Raw genomic sequence first — 22,694 nt, forward strand, 5'->3', positions numbered from 1 at the left:
TATTCAAAACTATTATTTGGCGCACCATCTAGCAAAACACGCGCGAACAAACTACCCGCAATGGTTGTTTCTTACAAGAAACAACTTCCCCAAATCGCTAAACGAACCCCCATTTTACTATAAAGACGTCATTAAGAACATTAAGTGCGATGACAAAATTTTAGAAATTAAACCTAAAAGCGCAAAAAATATCCGCGCGTTTCTCACCAAAGCTGACGAAAACTTCAATTTAATAAAAATACAAAGGGCATGGGATACAATGCTACAAAAAAATCTTCCATGGCAAAAATTATGGGAGAAAAGCTTTGTATCTCACGCCATCGGACCCAGCAAAAACACCCTCTGGAGAGCCTTAACTAACTCACTTCCGACTCTTGAAAAAATTCAGAGTTGGAGGAAAAACAGAGGCCACGGAAACAATAATTGTAAATCCTGCAGCGCAGTAGAAAAAACAATGCACCCTTCTATCAACTGCAAAAAGGCTAGGTCTGTGTGGAAGGCTTTTATACCAACGTACGAAACACTTTTACCAACAAAAAAATTTAATACTGTCCATGCGATCTTTCTAACAAACATCGAGCACTTGTCAAAGAAAGACTACACTGCGAAAATAGCAATGACTCTGGCTCACTTAATAACGTCGCGGTTATGGTGGGCCAGAAACATGAAACTTAAGGAAAACAAAAATATACCCTCGGCAAGAATTGCAGAGAGGATCAAAAAAGATATTAGAAATATATGGAAAATAAACTATAACAAATACTTAAGAGAAAACAACGTGGAAAAATTCCACGACATGTTTTCTATAAACAATGCAATTAGCGATAAAAATAATCCAAATCTAACTCTTCTCTTATAATTGTCGGTTTTCAACCAAACAAGTAACATTATTTTTATTTATAAACGATAAGCATGTCCCCAGCAGCCCCTGTGGGTGCGACGGACATGCGTATATTTTATAAATGCGAGGCTTAATGGCCAGCACTATATATTTTAAACAAGAAAACTACGAACATGTCCTGCAAAGCCCGGTGGCAATGATGGATGTGTGAATTTTTTATAACAGCCTGGGGTAATAGCCAGGCATATTTATTTTAAACTCGTGAATATTTTGTTCTATTAACTTGTATTAGAATCCTGTTGTGGTTTTAATTCGATTTGTTTTTTCGTTTTTCGACTTTTCGATTTTCGTTTTTTTTCTATAACCACAACAGTTTTAAATAAATAAATAGATTTTTGCTAAACTTCTCTAAATAAATAAAAAAGAAACAAAATACTGTCTTAGAAAAGCAAAGAAAGGATATATGAAATCATTAAAAATCTTTCCTCCCCTTATTGTAAATAGTCCCCTGATGTATATATTTATTAATGAAATATATGTAATTATGTTAAAAAAAAAAAAAAAAAAAAAAAAATATCTGTTCTTATCAGTTTAATATCTGGTACGCCGGCACAGTCCGGCTCATATATTAATCTGATTTTTGGCATTAGGTCATGGGATCATAGGTTTACCTTGCCCTGACCACGGGTTGCCTCGGCTTTGCACTACTGCTGAGCGCGGCCCAGATTGGAAAAAAGAAAATATCTTCACTTTCAGAGTGTCTAACATCGCTAATGGTCTCAGCTGCTGCTGCTGATGATGCTGCTGATGATGACGACGACGAAAATGATTAGACGTTCTAATTCAAACCACAAGTACATTGTTGAAGACGGCGTCAGTCCGACTATGTCTGCAGTGTTCAGTTATCGCTTCTCGGCCTAATGGCCAAGATCAAGTGTAGTATCTGTTCTTGATTCTTAGTTTATTTAGGCGAGCTTGTGATCCTAACTAGTATAAAGAAGGTCTACTGGCCTTCTTAGTGTTTAGTGAGTATTACCTTGCCCCTTCCACGGGTTGCAAGGAAAAGTGATATAAGAGTGTAATTTGTTTTTTTTCAGAGTATTGAGTGACTGAGAGGCTATAAGGATCGTAGATCCCAGTGTGTTTAAAAGAGTGTGTGTTAGTATAAAGAGGTTAGTTAGACCTCCCTAGAGGTCTACTGGCCTCAGAGCGTCCGAGTGGCTAAGGGTGTATTATATATAGTTAGTACTATTTACCATGTTACAAATCGACCCAAAAACGTCCATGGAAGTAGTTACTGATAATGGTGCTGCTACAGCCCATACTAATGCTTATGCACAGGCTCATCATAGAACCTATGCACAAGTTACAACAAACAACAACTCTATAAACGAGTATAATTCCCTTAAAAATACCATTCTGTGTAAAGTCAATACTAAAATCAGTGACAACGAGTTTTTATTAGCTATTGAAGAGGCCGGATACGATAAACACCTATTTGGGTACCAACAATTTCGTAATGGCTCGTTTATTGAGATTGTAATGAAAAATGATTTAGCCAAACATAAAATTCTTGAAAAAGGTCTAAAAATAAACGGCATACACCATCAATTTTACACTTCCACTCCAAGTAGAAATATAAGTAAAAGAGTGACGATTTCAATACTCGGTCTACCAATTGAAAAAAGCAGTTTCCCAGCTGGAAAGTATCTTGAAGAGCTGGGATATGGAAAGCACCTACGTACTAAACCTTTATTTAGAAGTACACCTAAAAACAAAACCCCATATTACTCCGGTATTATAGTTGTGATTATGGACAACCTTCAAAAGCCAATCCCTAGATTCATTAATTTAAATGGATATGAAGTTAGGGCAATTTATAACGGACAAGAAGATGTTGGAGGACCACATAAAAATTATACGACAAATCAGCAAAATGAACAAAACGAATGTAACAAACCAACTAGTAATAGTCCCTTAGACACAGCTTTGATGCAAATACAAAATGAAAATCATGTTAAAATAACCGAAAGCATGGATAAAATAAACGAAGTAAAGGAATATAAAGAGAAAGAACAAGCACAACCATTAGAAACAGCCATAGAATCCCAACTGAAAACAACCCCCGAAAGTATAATAATGAACGAAAATGATAGCATTAAAACCAATGAAAACAAAAAGGTAGCAAATGGAGATAACAAACAGGATAGTAAAAAAGAGGATAGTGTTAAGAATGATAAAGGAGATGACGATAATAGTAATGATGAATATGATAGTAGTGATGACGGTGACAGTAGAGATGACAATGATAGTAGTGTTCAGTTATCGCTTCTCGGCCTAATGGCTAAGATCAAGTGTAGTATCTGTTCTTATCAGTTTAATATCTGGTACGCCGGCACAGTCCGGCTCATATATTAATCTGATTTTTGGCATTAGGTCATGGGATCATAGGTTTACCTTGCCCTGACCACGGGTTGCCTCGGCTTTGCACTACTGCTGAGCGCGGCCCAGATTGGAAAAAAGAAAATATCTTCACTTTCAGAGTGTCTAACATCGCTAATGGTCTCAGCTGCTGCTGCTGATGATGCTGCTGATGATGACGACGACGAAAATGATTAGACGTTCTAATTCAAACCACAAGTACATTGTTGACGACGGCGTCAGTCCGACTACGTCTGCAGTGTTACCTCTAGAAAAAAAGGAGTTTCCAGTCGGGAAAGCGCTTGAAGACTTAGGCTATGGTAAACATATTCACACAAGATCAGTGTTTAAAAAAACACCAAAGAATAAAACACCGTACTTTTCTGGCATTTTAGTTGTCATTATTGACAACATCTTAAAACCAATTCCTCGAAACCTAAGACTAAGGGGATATAATCTTAGAATCGTCTATACAGGACAAGATCAACCAAAAGCTAATCTAAACGAAATAGAAACACAAAAAACACCATTAACTGATAGAGTAGAGAAGGAATCAACGGATAGTAAAATCGGACCTAAAATAGAGAAAAAAGAACTAAATTAAACATTAATTAATGAAGAAAAATCAACTGTAAACATAGAAACAGCGGAACCAATAAAGGTAGCAAATCCAAATGATTTAGCACCTCAAAGTACTAAAAGTGAAAACAATATCACAACTGAAAGAGGTGTTATGGATAATATATCAACAGAAGATTTAGAAGAAGGAGAAATTACCATACTTGAAGAACTTGAGGACATGAACCATTTAGAAATAGTAGAATTTAACTGGAAAGCTTTTAAAAATTTTGACAGATATAACTGCTCCGAAGAGGAATTAAATAAACTAAAGAGGTATAAAAAGGCTGAGTGGGACGAGTACGAGTCAGAGCGTCGTAACTACAGAGCACTAGAAAAAAAGCAACAAAGAAAAGGGATGTTGACGCCAATTTCTTTTAAAGCTATGGATTCAGGCGAAATGTATTCTTATAATAAAAAAGAATTTAAAAACTATTACGAAGAAGACTATTCAACTGATGATGAAGAAAAATACGTAGCACATAAAAAAGCGGAATGGGATCAACGAAGAAAAGAATTTACTATGTTTATTAAAGACCACGAAAAAAAACAAAAGGAAAGACAGAATAAATTACAACTAAATCTAATAAAAAAAGAAAAAAGGCAAAAACTGATTGAATAAACTATAACCTATTTTAATTATATATTAAACTATTCCAAAACGTATTACAAATTGATAAAACAAAATAATAACTGTAACAATTGTTATTAAGTCATCTCCTAGAGATACTTTCTAAACTCTTAATAACTCAGTAAAACTAAAATAAAATGAAAACAAAAATAAAAATATAAAACACAAAAACAAAATATAAAACCATAAAATTTAAATAATAAACAAAAAATATAAAATTAAAACTGCCTTCTAACGCCTTGGACTAGTAGGTAGTTAAAAAGAAAAAAAAAAAAAAAGTATCTGTTCTTATCAGTTTAATATCTGGTACGCCGGCACAGTCCGGCTCATATATTAATCTGATTTTTGGCATTAGGTCATGGGATCATTGGTTTACCTTGCCCTGACCACGGGTTGCCTCGGCTTTGCACTACTGCTGAGCGCGGCCCAGATTGGAAAAAAGAAAATATCTTCACTTTCAGAGTGTCTAACATCGCTAATGGTCTCAGCTGCTGCTGCTGATGATGCTGCTGATGATGACGACGACGAAAATGATTAGACGTTCTAATTCAAACCACAAGTACATTGTTGAAGACGGCGTCAGTCCGACTATGTCTGCAGTGTTCAGTTATCGCTTCTCGGCCTAATGGCTAAGATCAAGTGTAGTATCTGTTCTTATCTTAGTTTAATTAGGCGAGCTAGTGATCCTAACTAGTATATAGAAGGTCTACTGGCCTTCTGAGTGTTTAGTGAGTATTACCTTGCGCCTTCCACGGGTTGCAAGGACGAGTGATATAAGAGTGTACTGGTTCCTTTATTTAGTGTATTGAGTGACTGAGAGATTGTAGAGATCGTAGATCTCAGTGAGTTAAAGAGAGTGTGAGTTTAAAGAGGTTGATTAGACCTCATTAGAGGTCTACTGGCCTCAGAGCGTCCGAGTAGTTAAGAGTGTATTATATAGTTAGTACTATTTACCATGTTACAAATCGACCCAAAAACGTCCATGGAGGTAGTTACTGATATTGGTGCTGCTACAGCCCAAACTATTGTTAATGCACAGGCTGCTTGTAAAACCTATGCCCAAGTTACAACAAACAACAACTACATTAACGACCACAAATCCCTTAAAAATACCCTTTTGTGTAAAGTCCAAACTAAAGTTAGTGACAACGATTTTCTATTAGCTATTGAAGAGGCAGGATATGACAAATATCTATTTGGTTATCAACAAATTAGAAATGGCTCAGTTATCGAAATTGTTATGAAAAATGATTTAATTAAACATACAATTCTTGAAAAAGGTATCAATATCAATGGTGTAAAACATCCTTTCTACCCCTCTACCCCAAACAGGAATATCAACAAAAGAGTGACAATATCAATACTAGGTTTGCCAATAGAAGAAAGCAATTTTCCAGCTGGGAAGTACCTCGAGGAGCTGGGATATGGAAGGCACTTACGAACTAAGCCTTTACTAAGAAGTACACCTAAAAACAAAACGCCATATTATTCCGGTATTATAGTCGTGATTATGGACAACCTTCAAAAGCCAATCCCTAGATTCATTAACTTAAATGGTTATGAAGTTAGGGCAATTTACAACGGTCAAGAAGATGTGGGAAGACCACAAAAAAAATATACAACTAACCAACAAAAAGATCCAAACGATTATAACAAACCATCTAATAATAATCGCTTGGACACAACTTATGTTGAAATTGAAAATCCAAATCACATTATAATAAATGAAAGCACGGTAATAGAAAACGAAGTAAATAAATATAAAGAGAAAGTACAAACACAAACATTAGAAACGGCTACAGAATCCCAACTGAAAACAAATCTCGAAAGAAGAACAACGAACGATTTGGTTACAAGTAAAACCAACGAAGTCAAAAAGGTAGCAGATAAAATAAACGAACAGGATAGTGAAGAAGAGGATAGTCTCAAGGATGATAATGAAGATGATGATAATAGTAATGATGGCGATGATAGTAAAGATAGGAATGATTATAAAGGTAAAGATGATAGTAAAGATGACGATGGAAAAAATGATGACGATGATAGTAAAAATGGCAATGAAAGTAAAGATAATGATGATAGTAAGGATAACGATGAAAATAGTGATGGCGATGGTAGTAAAGATGACGATGATAGGAAAGATGGCAATCCTAGTAAGGATAAAGATAATAGTAAAGATGATAACGATAGTAAAGATAAAGATGATAGTAAAGATGATAATAATAGTAAAGTTAATGCTGATAGTCAAGACGACCATGATTGTAATGATAATAATAGCAATAATGAAAGTAGTGAGGACGAATGTGAAGTGCCTGATGAATTTTTAAAATTGTACCACTTAGACAAAGTGGATTATAATTGGAAACATTTTAAGAAATTTGATAGACTGAACTGCAGTGAAGAAGAACTGAAAAAATTTAAAGTGTATAAAAAATATGAATGGGTACAATATGAAAGAGCTGTAGGCATGTACAAATCATTTGAAAAAAGAACTGATCAACTTATTCCAATTGCATTTCAGCAAATGGATTCAGGTGATATGTATTCATACAACATGAAAGAATTCAAAAACGTTAATAGAAACACTGAGGATGAAACCTTAAGAAATAGATATATAGCCTGTAGAAAAGCGGAGTGGGATCAAAGGAGAAAGGAATATTCACAGTTTCAACCTGACCATGAAAAAAAACAAGAAGAGCGTGCAATTAAAAAACAAATCTACCAATCTAAAAAAGCAAAACTAACACCACAAGCTGAAAGTTAAAAATCTTTGAACAGCACACAAAGTTATTTTACCAACCAAAAAATGTAAAAACAGAAACAAAAGTATATCAAAAAAAAAAATAAAAAAATAAAAAAAAAATAAAAAAAAAAAATACGATTAAACCATAATAAGACATCCATTACTATTTAAAAACAAAAGTCTTATGTATTAAAGAGTCACATTAAAAAACTACTCAAATAGGACTTGAGAGACAAAAATACGAAACTTAAAAATCCAAATTAAACTAAAAATACAAAACACTAAAACAAAAAACAAAAATATAAAAAATGAAACTAGAAAACAAAATATAAAACATATAACTAAAAAAATAAATAAAAAATATAAAACAAAAACTGCCATCTAGGGCCCTGTGTAAGTCTGGTTTCAGCAACAGGTCACTCTAGCTTGTTGGTATATATAAAAAAAAAAAAAAAAAAAAAAAAAAAAAAAAAAAGTATCTGTTCTTATCAGTTTAATATCTGGTACGCCGGCACAGTCCGGCTCATATATTAATCTGATTTTTGGCATTAGGTCATGGGATCATAGGTTTACCTTGCCCTGACCACGGGTTGCCTCGGCTTTGCACTACTGCTGAGCGCGGCCCAGATTGGAAAAAAGAAAATATCTTCACTTTCAGAGTGTCTAACATCGCTAATGGTCTCAGCTGCTGCTGCTGATGATGCTGCTGATGATGACGACGACGAAAATGATTAGACGTTCTAATTCAAATTACAAGTACATTGTTGAAGACGGCGTCAGTCCGACTATGTCTGCAGTGTTCAGTTATCGCTTCTCGGCCTAATGGCTAAGATCTCTATATGTTCTTTTTTATAGCGGAGACAGCGATTTAGAAAGTGGAAATTGTTTTAGTGTGTTTTTAATATTATCAAGGAGTTACTTGTTTTTTTTGGTTTTTTAATGGAGTTCACTCTTATTGAGCAATCTAAAGACCTACTCGACAAAATGGAAAAAGTTGCGAAAGGCGAAATAACAGTTGAAGATGTCAATATGGGATACAGCTCCGACGACAAAGATGCGGAAGATTCGGACGAGGAGATTCGTCGACGGATGCAGGCGAAAGCTCTGCCAAAAAATTCAAAACCATTCGACAAAATTGTGGTTTTGGCGGACGGAGAGAAGACTCCAAAACCAATTCAGGCGGAAGCTCTGCCCAAAAATTCAATATCTGCGGACCTTAACGGACCAATCTTAAAAAAAAGTTACGCTAGCGCAACGAAATCTTCGACTAAAGACGCGAAAACAAATTATACTACCGAAATGAAAAAGGTTCTACCTAAAACACTCTTATGCAGGCTGCAAAGAAAAACTACAATAAATGAAATTTTGTTTGCCTTAGAAAATGAAGGTATGGCAGCCGATCTGGAAGGTCTGCAGTTGATACATGGTAATACTGTTTTGGAGATTGTCATGAGGACGGAGACAACAAGGAACCTTCTTATTGAGAGAGGACTTGTTGTTAACCGTCTGCATCACACCTTCTACAAATCAAATCCTGAAAGAGCGCCGACCTCCAGAATCCATGTATCTGTGTTTGGCCTTCCAATCGAGGATAAAAATTTGATCGTCGGAAAAACTCTTGAGCGATTGGGTTATGGCAAGCATGTGTATACAAAGCCTGTCATGAGGAAAACTCCCGTGAGTGGATTACTCTACTACTCGGGAATCCTTGTGGCGGTGATGGAAGACATGCCGGGACCCATTCCAACACATCTGAACATAGACGGCTACAACGTCAGAATTCAGCACAACAACCAGACTGGGCAATCTCCAACAGCAACAATAGCACAGCCCTTAACCTTAATGAACAAAGATCAACCGACCCAAGAAATAACCACAACTCCGGCCGAACATATCGTTGACGGACTACCAACAAATATCGAGACAGCACCTCTATCGTCTGAAACACCCTGCACCACCCAACCGATAGTTACCTCTACAGTTACTCCTGACCCACCTTCTTCACCAACCAAAGAAGAGTCCTCTGAAATCCTTCCCACCGATTTCCAAGATACCCAAAGCGACCAAGGTATGACTGACGAATCACCAAGCAGTGGAGCTGAGAATATCGAAGAAGACGGAGCTGGCGATGACGGAGGGGCATACCAGGAAGTAAACCGAAAAAGAAAAAAACAACGAAAAGCGAATAGAGAAGCAAGAGCGAAGAGAAGAACAGCTCAAGGAAACGTTAAGCACCGGCTTGGGCTGCGGTGAGAGTCTTTTAATTTTTTATTTTATTTACTTCTTCACGAAATTTGTTTTTATTAATAGCCAACCTAAGTGTGTGATTTTATATTTTTAATAAGAATTTCTTTTGTTTAATTCAATCTTATAAAAAAACTTTGTCATGAAAAATGGAAGTAAGAATTCTAACGCTGAACGTGAATGGTCTCCAAACCGAGACCAAACGTAACAAAATATTTCGATTCCTCAATAATTCGGACTATGACGTGATATGCTTGCAAGAAACGCATAGTACCGAAGAAAGCAACAACAAATGGAGTTTAGAATGGAAACACCAAACAAATGGTAGCTCTATTTGGAATAACGGAAACCAAAAAGAGCGGGGTGTTGCCATTCTATCTAAAAATGAACATATATTTAACGAAATTAGCCAAGACGACAGCGGGAGAATTCTTGCTGCCAATTTCTCTCTAAAACACACAATAATAAGAATAATTAATATATACGGACCTAATGATCCGCAACATAAGGAAAACTTTTTTAAACAGGTTAAAAAGCACGCGCGAGGATCGGATTATATGATCCTCGCGGGTGACTTTAACATGGTTGAAAACCCCCATTTAGACAGGGAGGGAGGGGATCTCTTTAACAAAAATAATACTCTGGGTAGAGTCAATTTGAGATACTTTTGCGAAAAGTTTGATTTAGTTGACGTATTTCGCAAGAGTAATCCAAACAAAGTTGACTTTACCTATGAAAAGCCAGACAAAAGTTTCAAAAGTAGAATCGATAGAATCTATGTTCCTTTGACGACCTCGAGGAACTGTGAATGCGCCATAATAGAGAACATACTGAGTGATCACAGAGCCTTCGGCTGTACTGTTATACTCGATAACAAGAGTGAGAGAGGCCCGGGCTTTTGGCACCTAAATGTTTCTCTATTAAGCGACCACGCTTTTAAAGCGAAATTGAAAAGCGATTTTGAACAAGAAAAAAATAATAAAAACAATTACATCAATAGCAATCAATGGTGGGATATTACAAAATCCCGCATAAAGTTGATTGCTATAGAAACATCTAAAAGAAAAAAGCGCGAGCTAAAATGCAAACAAAATAACATTCGAAAACAAATTGAAATTGAAAACCAAAAACCAGAAAGAGACTTGGAAACAATTGAAGACCTAAAATCTGAGCTTCAAGAACTCGTCTGCGACGGTGGCATCTTCGTCAGAACGAAGCAAACCCTGGCAGAGGAGGACGAAAAACCTTCCAAAGCTCTCTTTCATATGGAAAAAAATAACCAAAAGAAAAAAGTGATAAACCAAATTAAAGATGGCGATGTCATGCAAACGGACACCGTTCATATAATAGAAACAATCAGAAAATTTTACAAAAACTTATACAAAGCAAAAAAGCTGAATACAGAAAAGCAAAACCAATTTTTAAAAAACATTACGAGTTCGCTCTCGGATAATCAAAATGCGTTTTTAAACATCCCGTTTAGCAGTGAGGAGCTTTTAAACGCGGCCATGTCTTTAAACAAAGGCAAAACACCAGGGATAGACGGCCTCCCAGTAGAATTCTATCAAGAATGCTGGGATGTTTACGGAGAAGAACTAACCGTTCTCATGAACGCTAACGTCTTCGAAGTAAACAACGAGCTGTCATGGTCCCAAAGAACGGCGCTGATAAGTCTTCTTCCTAAAGAGGGAGACCTAACTGCGCTGCAGAACTGGCGACCGATATCCCTGCTGTGCGCGGACTATAAAATAGCCACAAAAGCCCTCGCCTTGAGGCTTTTAAAGGTACTCAATACTATCCTCGGACCGTCGCAAACGTGCTCGGTACCGGGAAGAAACATATTCTCCAACATATGTCTGGTTAGAGATTTAATACAATATACTAACGAGAAAAACATCGATGGTGTCCTGATTACAATTGACCAGGAAAAAGCCTTCGACAAAATCGACAGGAGCTTCCTGGTCAAAACACTTCAAAAGTTCAATCTAGGCAAAAAATTTATTAGCGCCATTGAACAAACAATGAAAAATACCCAATCTATTATTTTGAATAACGGCTACATGAGCAAGCCGTTCAGTATAAGCAGAGGAGTTCGCCAAGGCGACCCGATATCCCTTATGCTTTACTGCCTGGTTGTGGAGTCGCTGGCCCTAGACATCAGAAACAATCCTGATGTGGACGGCATTCCTCTTCCAGGAACTAAAAACAAACTAAAAGTCTCCCAATATGCAGATGACACCACGATGTTCCTGAGGAACCCGATGTCGATCGAATGCGTTTTTAAAACGCTAGACGACTTCGAGGAAGCCTCGGGCTCAAACATAAACAAAAACAAAACCAAAGGCCTGGCGTTGGGTGGCTTCAATCACATCCACTACGAAAACACAGCCAGAGTGTTGAAACAAAAATGTTTCAACATCAACTGGTGCAACGCCACCGGCATCAAAATTTTAGGAATAACCTTCCACACCGACCTAGCTTACACCGCTAGCGTGAATTGGAAGAAAGCCGTTGAAAGCTTTAGGAAAAAAATCAAAAGCTTCAAATACCGGAACATATCTTTGAGATGCAAGGGTGTTTTTGTAAACACTCTTGCACTCTCAAAGGTATGGTTCGTGGCCAACGGCTTCCCAATCAGCGAAGCAATTTCCAAACAAATAAAAAAAGAAATATCCGCGTACCTCTGGCAAAGCGATTACGCGCAACCATTAAAATTAGACATCTTAAATATACCCATTGATAAAGGAGGACTAGGCATCCTTGATACCAAAAATCAGTGCTTAGCCCTCCGAACCAAAAATATTTTTTTAATAAAGGAACAAGAAAACTCTCACGAGTCTTGTTTCATCCAAAACTACTATTTAGCCCACCACCTAACTAGAAGAGCAAAAACCAAATACCCCCAATGGTTGTTTCTAACCAGAAACAACTTTCCAAAATCAATTAATGACCTTCCCTTTTACTACAAAGATGTTGTTGAGATAATTAAAAGCAACGATAAAATTTTTGAAATAAAAACTAAAAACTCTAAAAACATATATGCGACTGTCAGCAAATTTGGCGAAAACATTCACATCCAAAAAATACAAATGGCATGGGATGCAAAGCTTCAAAAATCACTTCCGTGGAAAAAAATATGGGAGAGAAGTTTTAAATCCTATGCCAGCGGACCTAGCAAAAACGTCCTCTGGAGAATACTAACAAACTCGCTTCCGACTCTGGAAAAGATTCAGAGTTGGAGGAAAAACAGAGGACGGGGAAACGCTAACTGCAAAACCTGCGGTGCAGTGGAAAACACGTTAGACCCGTTTATCCACTGCAAGAAAGCTAGCTCGGTATGGAAGGCTTTCAAAAGCGTTTATGAAAAGCTCATAACAGAGCAAAACTTTAACATAGTTCGTGCGGTCTTTCTGACAAATATAGACCACTTGTCAAAGAAGGACCACACTGCGAAAATAGCTTCAACCCTGGCCCACGTAATAACTTCAAAGTTATGGTGGGCGAGAAACATGAAATTAAAAGAAAACAAAATTATATCCTCTGCAAGAGTTGTAGAGGTCATTAAAAAAGAAATTAGAAACATCTGGAAGATAAATTACAACATATATTTAAGGCAAAACAATGTGGAAATGTTTCATGAACAGTTTTCAATCAACAGCGCGATAAGCGATAAGAATACCCAAAACCTTGTGTTCCTTGTTTAAGGAAGAAATTTCAACCATGTTTTGATTAATCTGTAGATTTGTAAATTCTTTTTAATTATCAACCAAACGAAAAAGCATGTCCCCAGCAGCCGTTGCGGTGTGACGGACATGCCAATATTTTTTAAGTGCCAGGCTTAATGGCCAGCAATATGTATTATAAACACACGATGTACGAACATGTCCTGCAACACCCGGTGGTTTTAATGGATGTGTGAATTTTTTTTAACAGCCTGGGTTAATAACCAGACATATATATTTTAAATGGCAATATCTTTTATTTTGTTTATACTCTCCTAACATTTGTTGTGGTATTATTTCGAATTTGTTTTATTCGCTTTTTTTCATTTTCGCTTTTCGTTTTAGTAATACCCACAACAAAAATATAAATAAATAAATAAAAAAAAAGAGCATAAAATTAACAATTTAAATCAAACGAAACTTTATAAAATACATAATATTTTACAAGATTTTTCCCCCCACCATGTAAATATACTCCTGTTGTATATACTTTATATTGAAATATATGTAATTATCACAAAAAAAAAAAAAAAAAAAAAAAATTATCTGTTCTTATCAGTTTAATATCTGGTACGCCGGCACAGTCCGGCTCATATATTAATCTGATTTTTGGCATTAGGTCATGGGATCATAGGTTTACCTTGCCCTGACCACGGGTTGCCTCGGCTTTGCACTACTGCTGAGCGCGGCCCAGATTGGAAAAAAGAAAATATCTTCACTTTCAGAGTGTCTAACATCGCTAATGGTCTCAGCTGCTGCTGCTGATGATGCTGCTGATGATGACGACGACGAAAATGATTAGACGTTCTAATTCAAACCACAAGTACATTGTTGAAGACGGCGTCAGTCCGACTATGTCTGCAGTGTTCAGTTATCGCTTCTCGGCCTAATGGCTAAGATCAAGTGTAGTATGTGTTTTTGATTCTTAGTCATAAGGTATCTAATTGAGCTAGTGATTGCTCTTGGTGAGGTCTACGTGCCTCTTAGTGTTTATTAAGAAGTTTACCCTACCTCTACAACGGGTTGCCTGTAAGGCAACTTTAGTTTGTTGAAGGTTGTGTGAACTATTAGAGTGTTTTTGAGTGACCGAGAGGAAAAAGAGTAGTTAGTACACGTAGTGTATTACTAGTATGGATACAAATTCATTAGAAATTGATACGGACAACATAGGCAGTATTGCCACCACTAAAAGCTATTGTCAAGCTATTAAATCATCGAACCAACCGATTAAGTACAGCGTTTTAAGTAGGACTCTTTTGTGTCATAAGACTCAAAATTGTTCAGAGCTTGATATTCTGTCGGCTATTGAAGATGCAGGTCTAGATGATGATCTGGAGGGATTCCAGATTATTCGTAACGGAACTATGATTGAGCTGGTCATGAAATCCGACAGAGCAAAATCGTTGCTCCAAGATAAAGGTCTTTGTGTTAACGGTGTAATACATCGTTTTCATAACTCAACTCCAACTCGAAATATTAGCAAACGTATTGCGGTATCCGTTATTGGATTACCTCTAGAAAAAAAGGAGTTTCCAGTCGGGAAAGCGCTTGAAGACTTAGGCTATGGTAAACATATTCACACAAGACCAGTGTTTAAAAAAACACCAAAGAATAAAACACCGTACTTTTCTGGCATTTTAGTTGTCATTATTGACAACATCTTAAAACCAATTCCTCGAAACCTAAGACTAAGGGGATATAATCTTAGAATCGTCTATACAGGACAAGATCAACCAAAAGCTAATCTAAACGAAACACAAAAAACACCATTAACTGATAGAGTAGAGAAGGAATCAACGGATAGTAAAATCGGACCTGAAATAGAGAAAAAAGAACTAAATGAAACATTAATTAATAAAGAAAAATCAACTGTAAACATAGAAACAGCGGAACCAATAAAGGTAGCAAATCCAAATGATTTAGCACCTCAAAGTACTAAAAGTGAAAACAATATCACAACTGAAAGAGGTGTTATGGATAATATATCAACAGAAGATTTAGAAGAAGGAGAAATTACCATACTTGAAGAACTTGAGGACATGAACCATTTAGAAATAGTAGAATTTAACTGGAAAGCTTTTAAAAATTTTGACAGATATAACTGCTCCGAAGAAGAATTAAATAAACTAAAGAGGTATAAAAAGGCTGAGTGGGACGAGTACGAGTCAGAGCGTCGTAACTACAAAGCACTAGAAAAAAAGCAACAAAGAAAAGGGATGTTGACGCCAATTTCTTTTAAAGCTATGGATTCAGGCGAAATGTATTCTTATAATAAAAAAGAATTTAAAAACTATTACGAAGAAGACTATTCAACTGATGATGAAGAAAAATACGTAGCACATAAAAAAGCGGAATGGGATCAACGAAGAAAAGAATTTACTATGTTTATTAAAGACCACGAAAAAAAACAAAAGGAAAGACAGAATAAATTACAACTAAATCTAATAAAAAAAGAGAAAAGGCAAAAACTGATTGAATAAACTATAACCTATTTTAATTATATATTAAACTATTCCAAAACGTATTACAAATATAATAAAACAAAATAATAACTGTAACAATTGTTATTAAGTCATCTCCTAGAGATACTTTCTAAACTCTTAATAACTCAGTAAAACTAAAATAAAATGAAAACAAAAATAAAAATATAAAACACAAAAACAAAATATAAAACCATAAAATTTAAATAATAAACAAAAAATATAAAATTAAAACTGCCTTCTAACGCCTTGGACTAGTAGGTAGTTAAAAAAAAAAAAAAAAAAAAGTATCTGTTCTTATCAGTTTAATATCTGGTACGCCGGCACAGTCCGGCTCATATATTAATCTGATTTTTGGCATTAGGTCATGGGATCATAGGTTTACCTTGCCCTGACCACGGGTTGCCTCGGCTTTGCACTACTGCTGAGCGCGGCCCAGATTGGAAAAAAGAAAATATCTTCACTTTCAGAGTGTCTAACATCGCTAATGGTCTCAGCTGCTGCTGCTGATGATGCTGCTGATGATGACGACGACGAAAATGATTAGACGTTCTAATTCAAACCACAAGTACATTGTTGAAGACGGCGTCAGTCCGACTATGTCTGCAGTGTTCAGTTATCGCTTCTCGGCCTAATGGCTAAGATCTCTTGGTGTAACCTTGCGATTTATTAGCATTTGGACGAGCCTGTGACCTTTAATAGTGAGACTAGCGAGTATTGAGGATTTAGTGGGTATTGAGGACTTATAAGTGGTGTGAGGGGCGTACTGAGTGATAAAGTGTATATTGAGAGTTCTTGTGCTCTTAATTTTAATTTCCAAAGGTATTAATAAAATCCTAGTAGATGGATAATTCTTTGGAAGAAATCCATGTATCTGAAATAGAAAACCCTAATGACGATTCCCCGGTGGACTTAGGTCCGATTAACGAGGAAATAAATAATATAATAACGCAGGAAAGGAGCTATGCTCATGCTGCATCTTTAAAAGGAAAAACATTAACAAAAGACTACTTTAAGCTTGACAACACACTTTTATGTAAGCTTTCGTTAAAAACTTCTCTTCGTGATGTTCTATGTTCTCTTGAAAAAGAAAACCTAGATGAAGAGCTTGAAGGAGCTCAACTGTTAAGAAAAGGAGAACTTCTGGAGGTAGTAATGAAAACTGATAAGGCCAAAAATAGGCTACTAGAAAGAGGTCTGACCATCAACGGCTTTCATCAGCGATTCTTTTATTCGACTCCTAGACGAGAGCCGAGCACACGTGTTTACGTGTCAATACTAGGCCTACCAATAGCTGCTAAACTGGCTCAGATTGGGAAAGACCTTGAAGAAGAGGGGTACGGAAAACATCTAAAAACATACCCTTATATGAAAGCAACCCCAACTAAAGGAACGCTGTACTTTTCTGGGACACTAATGGTTGTTATGGATAAATTATATAAAGATATCCCAAGGTTTATAAAATTAAGGGGCTATTACGTAAGAGCTATTTATACAGGACAGCCTTTCAAAGAAAAGGCAGAAATAAATATCACAACCCCAACCGAAACAAGCTCTGCAGAACCGCTTCATAAAGAAACAAGGACAACCAATGACAAACCTGAACAACAAGAACCTGAATTAATACCCAAGAGTCCCGAAGAACCAGCAAAATTGAAAATAGGCGAAGTTTCTAAAAACCCACCAGATCAAAAAAAAATAAAACAAAACGAGACAAGCTCATTAAAAATAATAAAAGAAATCAATCAAAGCGACGCTTGTGAAATGGAGGATGATTCTGTTGATGACGGATTTACGGAAGTAAATAATAATAAAAATAAAAAAAGAAAACCTTCTGATGAAAAAATAAAAATTCCAGACCCTAAAAGAACCAACATAATGACGAACCTGTATAGAGGAGAATCCAAAAGCCAAATAAAATATAAATATTTACAAAATTTAAATAAAGTTAAAAACCAGGTAGAAATACCAAACAAAAACCAAACAAAAATATAAAACGAAAAACCAAATAAAAATATAAAACTGAAAAACCAAATAAAAATATAAAACTTTAAACCAAATAAAAATATAAAACAAAAATCCAAACAAAAATATAAAATGTGAAAATCAAATAAATAAAACAAAATCAAAAACAATTGATGTAAAAATGGCTTTTAACATTTGCACTTTCAATGTAAACGGTCTAAATGACAATAATAAACGCTGGAAAGTTATGAATTTTCTTAAGAATACAGACAGTGATGTTATATGTATACAAGAAACTCACTGCACTCAAGAAAATATGTCTAAATGGACGAAAGAATGGAATAAAATAACATCTGGTTCATCAATATGGAATAATGGCACAAATAAGGAACGTGGTGTTGCAATACTCACAAAACATAATACTAATTTTCAACAAGTTAAGCAAGATAAAAATGGAAGAATAATATCAACAAACATCCATATAAACAATACTAATATTAGAGTAATCAACATCTACGGTCCTAACAACCCATCAGAAAAAGAAAATTTCTATCTCATCGTTGAAAAACATGTCAAACCATCAGATAGCCTGTTTCTGGTGGGGGACTTCAACATGGTTGAAGCACCATCACTTGACAGGTATGGCGGAGACCAATTTAATAAAAATAATACTTTAGGATCTCAAAATCTTAAAACAATCCTAGAAAAATATGAGTTAATAGATTTCTATAGATATAATAATCCTAAAGGAACAGAATACACATACGAAAAAAGTGATGGGTCTGTCAAAAGTAGGATCGACAGAATATATAGCCAAATTAATGAAAGAAATGTATACAAATATGTCATCCTTGAATCCAGCTTGAGTGACCACAAAGCCTACGTACTCCATCAACTAAATAAAAACCAAAATAAAAAAGGCTTAGGTTACTGGCATTTTAACGTTTCACTCTTAGAAGATGAAAACTTCAGAAATAAGATAACTAATGACTTTGAAAGTTTCAAAGAAACAAAACACTGTTATGAGAGCTCAAATCAATGGTGGGAAATTTTCAAATATCAAATAAAAGAAATTGCAATAACAAGATCAACAGAGATTAACCTAACTAAAAAAGAACATAAAAAACAATTAGAGATAACACTAAAAAAAGAACTAGAAAAAGAAATAAAAAATAAAGAAAAGATAAAATCCATTAAAAGTGAAATAAATTTGCTGAATATTAATCGGGGGATCTTTATAAGAACTAAACAACAAATTATAGAGGAAGGGGAAACGCCATCAAAAATGCTATTCTCTCTTGAAAAAAACAATCAGAAAAAAAAAACAATAACTGAAGTTATTGAGAACAATATCTCTTATAAAGAAACTAACTGCATTAATAATGTCATCCGAAAGTATTACAAAAATCTTTACAAAGAAAGTAATTTAGATGAAACGAAACAAAATAATCTCCTTAAAAACATAACTAAACCACTAAATGAAGATGAAAATGTGTACTTAAATGAATACCTGACAAAAGATGAACTCCTTGCTGCGGCTAACACCCTCGCAAAATCAAAAACACCAGGAATCGATGGTATTCCAGTAGAGTTCTACCAAAGTTTCTGGGACATAATCGGAACTGAATTTACCAATTTAGTAAATGAAAACATCTTCAATGAAAATAAAGAACTAACGTGGTCACAAAGAACAGCCATAATAAGCCTTCTCCCAAAAGATGGAGACCTGAAACTATTGAAAAACTGGAGACCAATTTCTTTGTTGTGTGCCGATTACAAGATCATCACTAAAGCTCTTGCAATTCGGCTATCAAAAGTCCTTCATAAAATATTAGAACCGTCGCAAACCTGTTCGGTCCCAAATCGTACAATTTTCTCGAATATTTTCCTAGCTAGGGATCTTATAGAGTATACTAACCAAAAAAATAGAAAAAGTTTCATCATATCTATAGACCAGGAAAAAGCGTTCGATAAACTAGATCGAAACTTCCTTTTCAAAGTAATTGAGCGTTTTAACTTAGGTTGTAACTTTACTAGAGCTCTAAAGCAAACGCTAAAGAATACCCAATCTATTATTATAAATAATGGACACCTAAGCAAACCCTTTAAAATAAACAGAGGAGTAAGGCAAGGTGATCCTATATCACTTATGTTGTACTGTATTGCGGTGGAAACCCTGTCGTTATCTATAAAAAAGAACCCTAATATTGATGGTATTCTTATACCTGGAAATGTAAAACCCCTTAAGATCATGCAATATGCAGATGACACAATGGTTACCGGTCAAAATATCTCGTCCATTGATGAAATTTTTAGGGAAATAGAATATTTTGAACTTGCCACCGGGTCAAATATAAACAAGGCCAAATCAAAAGCCCTGGCACTTGGAGGCTTTGATCACCTCGCATATAAAAGTTACACAAAAAAAGGCTTTTATAAGGATCACGGTATAGCCTGGGTCAATCATAGCGGCCTGAAAATACTAGGAGTTACATTTAATACAGACCTGGCATACTCAGCTACACAAAATTGGAAAGAAATAATAAATAAATTCAAAAACCAAACTAAAATCTTTAAATATAGGAACGTATCCTTGAAATGCAAAGGAACTTTCTTAAATACCCTGGCACTTTCAAAGATATGGTATCTAGCCAACATATTTCCTTTGAATAAAATATTCGAAAACAAAATAAAAAAAGAGATTTCAATTTATTTGTGGCAAAGTGAGTTTGCTGAACCTGTTAAGCGGGACATACTTTACCTTCCTACTAAAAACGGAGGTTTAGGAATACTCGATCCAGCAAAACAAAGTCTGGCCCTTAGGATAAAACACCTATTACAGATACAACACTATGAAAACCCACATGAAAGCCACTACTTCCAAAAATACCTACTAGCCACCTCACTTTTAAAAATGGCAAACCAAAGGTATCAACAGTGGAAGTTTCTAACCCAAAATAACTACTCTAAAACAATAAACAACCCTCCTTTCTATTATCGCGATGTTGTAGACATCCTTAAAAAAAATGATAATCTATTCTTATTAATAAATAAATCGTCTAAAAATATATATCAGACACTATTATAGAATGAAAATAACACTCACATAAAGAAAGTGCAAACATACTGGGAGGTAAAATTTCAAAAGCAACTACCTTGGAGAACTATATGGCTTAGAGCTTTTAACTCTTATGCCCAAGGACCAAGTCAGAATACTCAGTGGAGAATGCTGCAAAACAGTCTCCCAACCAAGGAAAAGCTACAAACATGGAGAAAAAACAGAGGAAGAGCTAGCCCACTCTGTAGTACCTGTGGTCTACTGGAAACAACATTGCACCCTTTTACATCGTGTAGAATAGCAAGGACAGTGTGGACCAAACTTAAAACAGTGTACAAAACATTGCAACCAACGCAACCCTTTAATATAGTCCATACTGTCCTCTTGACTGATATCAATGGTTCCAAATATAACAACAATAAAGCAAAAATTATAACGACTATAACAAATATCACTACTACAGAGCTGTGGAGAGCAAGAAATATGAAAATAAAAGAAAACAAAATCGTAACAGCAAAAACAATTGTAGAAAACATAAAACGAGAAATCAAGTACATATGGAACATAAAATATAATAAATATCGAAAACAAAATGACATAGAGAACTTTCATAATATATATTCAATAAATAATGCAATTAGTCAAGCCAATTCGGATCTACTAATCTTCAATTTATAGACCATAATTGCAAGTGATCTCGATTTTTCGTTTTTTTTTATCATTTTTTTCGCATTTTGTTCCTTGTTTGTTCTTGTTTTTTTTTTTTATAATATGATCACTTTAAAAACAAAATCTTAAAGAAAATAAAAAAATATATATGTTAAAACACAATAAAACTTACAAAAAAAAAAAAAAAAAAACAAAAAAAAAAAAAAAAAAAAAAAAAAAAAAAAGTATCTGTTCTTATCAGTTTAATATCTGGTACGCCGGCACAGTCCGGCTCATATATTAATCTGATTTTTGGCATTAGGTCATGGGATCATAGGTTTACCTTGCCCTGACCACGGGTTGCCTCGGCTTTGCACTACTGCTGAGCGCGGCCCAGATTGGAAAAAAGAAAATATCTTCACTTTCAGAGTGTCTAACATCGCTAATGGTCTCAGCTGCTGCTGCTGATGATGCTGCTGATGATGACGACGACGAAAATGATTAGACGTTCTAATTCAAACCACAAGTACATTGTTGAAGACGGCGTCAGTCCGACTATGTCTGCAGTGTTCAGTTATCGCTTCTCGGCCTAATGGCTAAGATCAAGTGTAGTATCTGTTCTTGATTCTTGATCTTGGTCATACAACTGAGCTAGTGATCACCTTTAGTGAGGTCTACGTGCCTCATTAGTGATTGCTAAGGGTTTACCTTACCCCTTCAACGGGTTGCCGGTACGGCAATTTTAGATTGGAGTGGTTTAAGGGAGATTGAGTGTTAGTGAATATTGAGTGTGTTATGAGTGTTAGGAGGTCTACTGGCCTTCAGAGTGACAGAGAGGTTATTTATACGTTGAGTATAAACTAATCATGACTTTAAAAAGTCCATTAACGTTAAACTTACCGGACAATAATATCCAATTTAAAAGCTATGCTCAAGCAACATCTTCGAAAACGAATGAGTTTACTAGCTTAAAAAACACACTGCTTACTAACATCGAGAAAAATATAACTCAAGACGACATTCTTACAGCAATTGAAGATGTTGAACTTGATAAAGACCTGGAAGGTTTTCAAATAATACGAAACGGGACTATGATGGAAATTGTTATGAAAACGGAAAAGGCAAAACATTTCCTTCAAGAGAAGGGGCTTACTATTAATGGTCTACACCACCGTTTTTATAATTCCACTCCTACTAGGAATATTAGTAAACGAGTGGCTGTGTCCGTGATAGGCCTTCCACTTGAAAAGAAGTTCTTTCCCGTCGGGAAAGCGTTAGAAGAGTTAGGCTATGGAAAACACATACATACTAGACCGGTGTTTA

The 22,694-nt window shown here is 35.4% G+C and overlaps 1 protein-coding gene, 1 non-coding gene and 10 pseudogenes across 2 annotated transcripts; all 12 read left to right on the top strand.

The window, feature by feature from the left end:
* The first annotated feature begins 1,358 nt into the window (after positions 1-1,358).
* On the top strand, positions 1,359-1,571 carry LOC124812934 (U2 spliceosomal RNA; annotated as a pseudogene).
* A 174-nt stretch (positions 1,572-1,745) lies between these two features.
* LOC136077543 (U2 spliceosomal RNA) lies at positions 1,746-1,905 on the top strand (annotated as a pseudogene).
* A 1,260-nt stretch (positions 1,906-3,165) lies between these two features.
* LOC136077187 (U2 spliceosomal RNA) lies at positions 3,166-3,357 on the top strand. The gene has a single exon (XR_010636907.1). It is a non-coding gene; the product is annotated as a U2 spliceosomal RNA (small nuclear RNA).
* A 1,378-nt stretch (positions 3,358-4,735) lies between these two features.
* Positions 4,736-4,946, top strand: LOC136077362 (U2 spliceosomal RNA; annotated as a pseudogene).
* A 174-nt stretch (positions 4,947-5,120) lies between these two features.
* LOC136077481 (U2 spliceosomal RNA) lies at positions 5,121-5,255 on the top strand (annotated as a pseudogene).
* A 238-nt stretch (positions 5,256-5,493) lies between these two features.
* Positions 5,494-7,275, top strand: LOC136075919 (flap endonuclease 1-like). Its single transcript, XM_065789365.1, has one exon. It carries the CDS (start codon positions 5,494-5,496, stop codon positions 7,273-7,275), a length of 1,782 nt encoding a protein of 593 aa, XP_065645437.1.
* A 400-nt stretch (positions 7,276-7,675) lies between these two features.
* LOC136077291 (U2 spliceosomal RNA) lies at positions 7,676-7,886 on the top strand (annotated as a pseudogene).
* Positions 7,887-13,706: 5,820 nt separating this feature from the next.
* On the top strand, positions 13,707-13,919 carry LOC136077340 (U2 spliceosomal RNA; annotated as a pseudogene).
* A 174-nt stretch (positions 13,920-14,093) lies between these two features.
* LOC136077585 (U2 spliceosomal RNA) lies at positions 14,094-14,231 on the top strand (annotated as a pseudogene).
* A 1,703-nt stretch (positions 14,232-15,934) lies between these two features.
* On the top strand, positions 15,935-16,144 carry LOC136077303 (U2 spliceosomal RNA; annotated as a pseudogene).
* Positions 16,145-21,600: 5,456 nt separating this feature from the next.
* LOC136077388 (U2 spliceosomal RNA) lies at positions 21,601-21,773 on the top strand (annotated as a pseudogene).
* A 174-nt stretch (positions 21,774-21,947) lies between these two features.
* LOC136077473 (U2 spliceosomal RNA) lies at positions 21,948-22,105 on the top strand (annotated as a pseudogene).
* The last annotated feature ends 589 nt before the right edge of the window (positions 22,106-22,694 follow it).

The sequence above is a fragment of the Hydra vulgaris genome, chromosome 02 (assembly GCF_038396675.1).
Source record: "Hydra vulgaris chromosome 02, alternate assembly HydraT2T_AEP".
Taxonomy (NCBI): domain Eukaryota; kingdom Metazoa; phylum Cnidaria; class Hydrozoa; order Anthoathecata; family Hydridae; genus Hydra; species Hydra vulgaris.

What these genes read in the sequence shown, in the direction of transcription:
- LOC136075919 (XM_065789365.1), top strand. Translation starts at nt 5,494, where the DNA reads ATGGAGGTAGTTACTGATATTGGTGCTGCTACAGCCCAAACTATTGTT.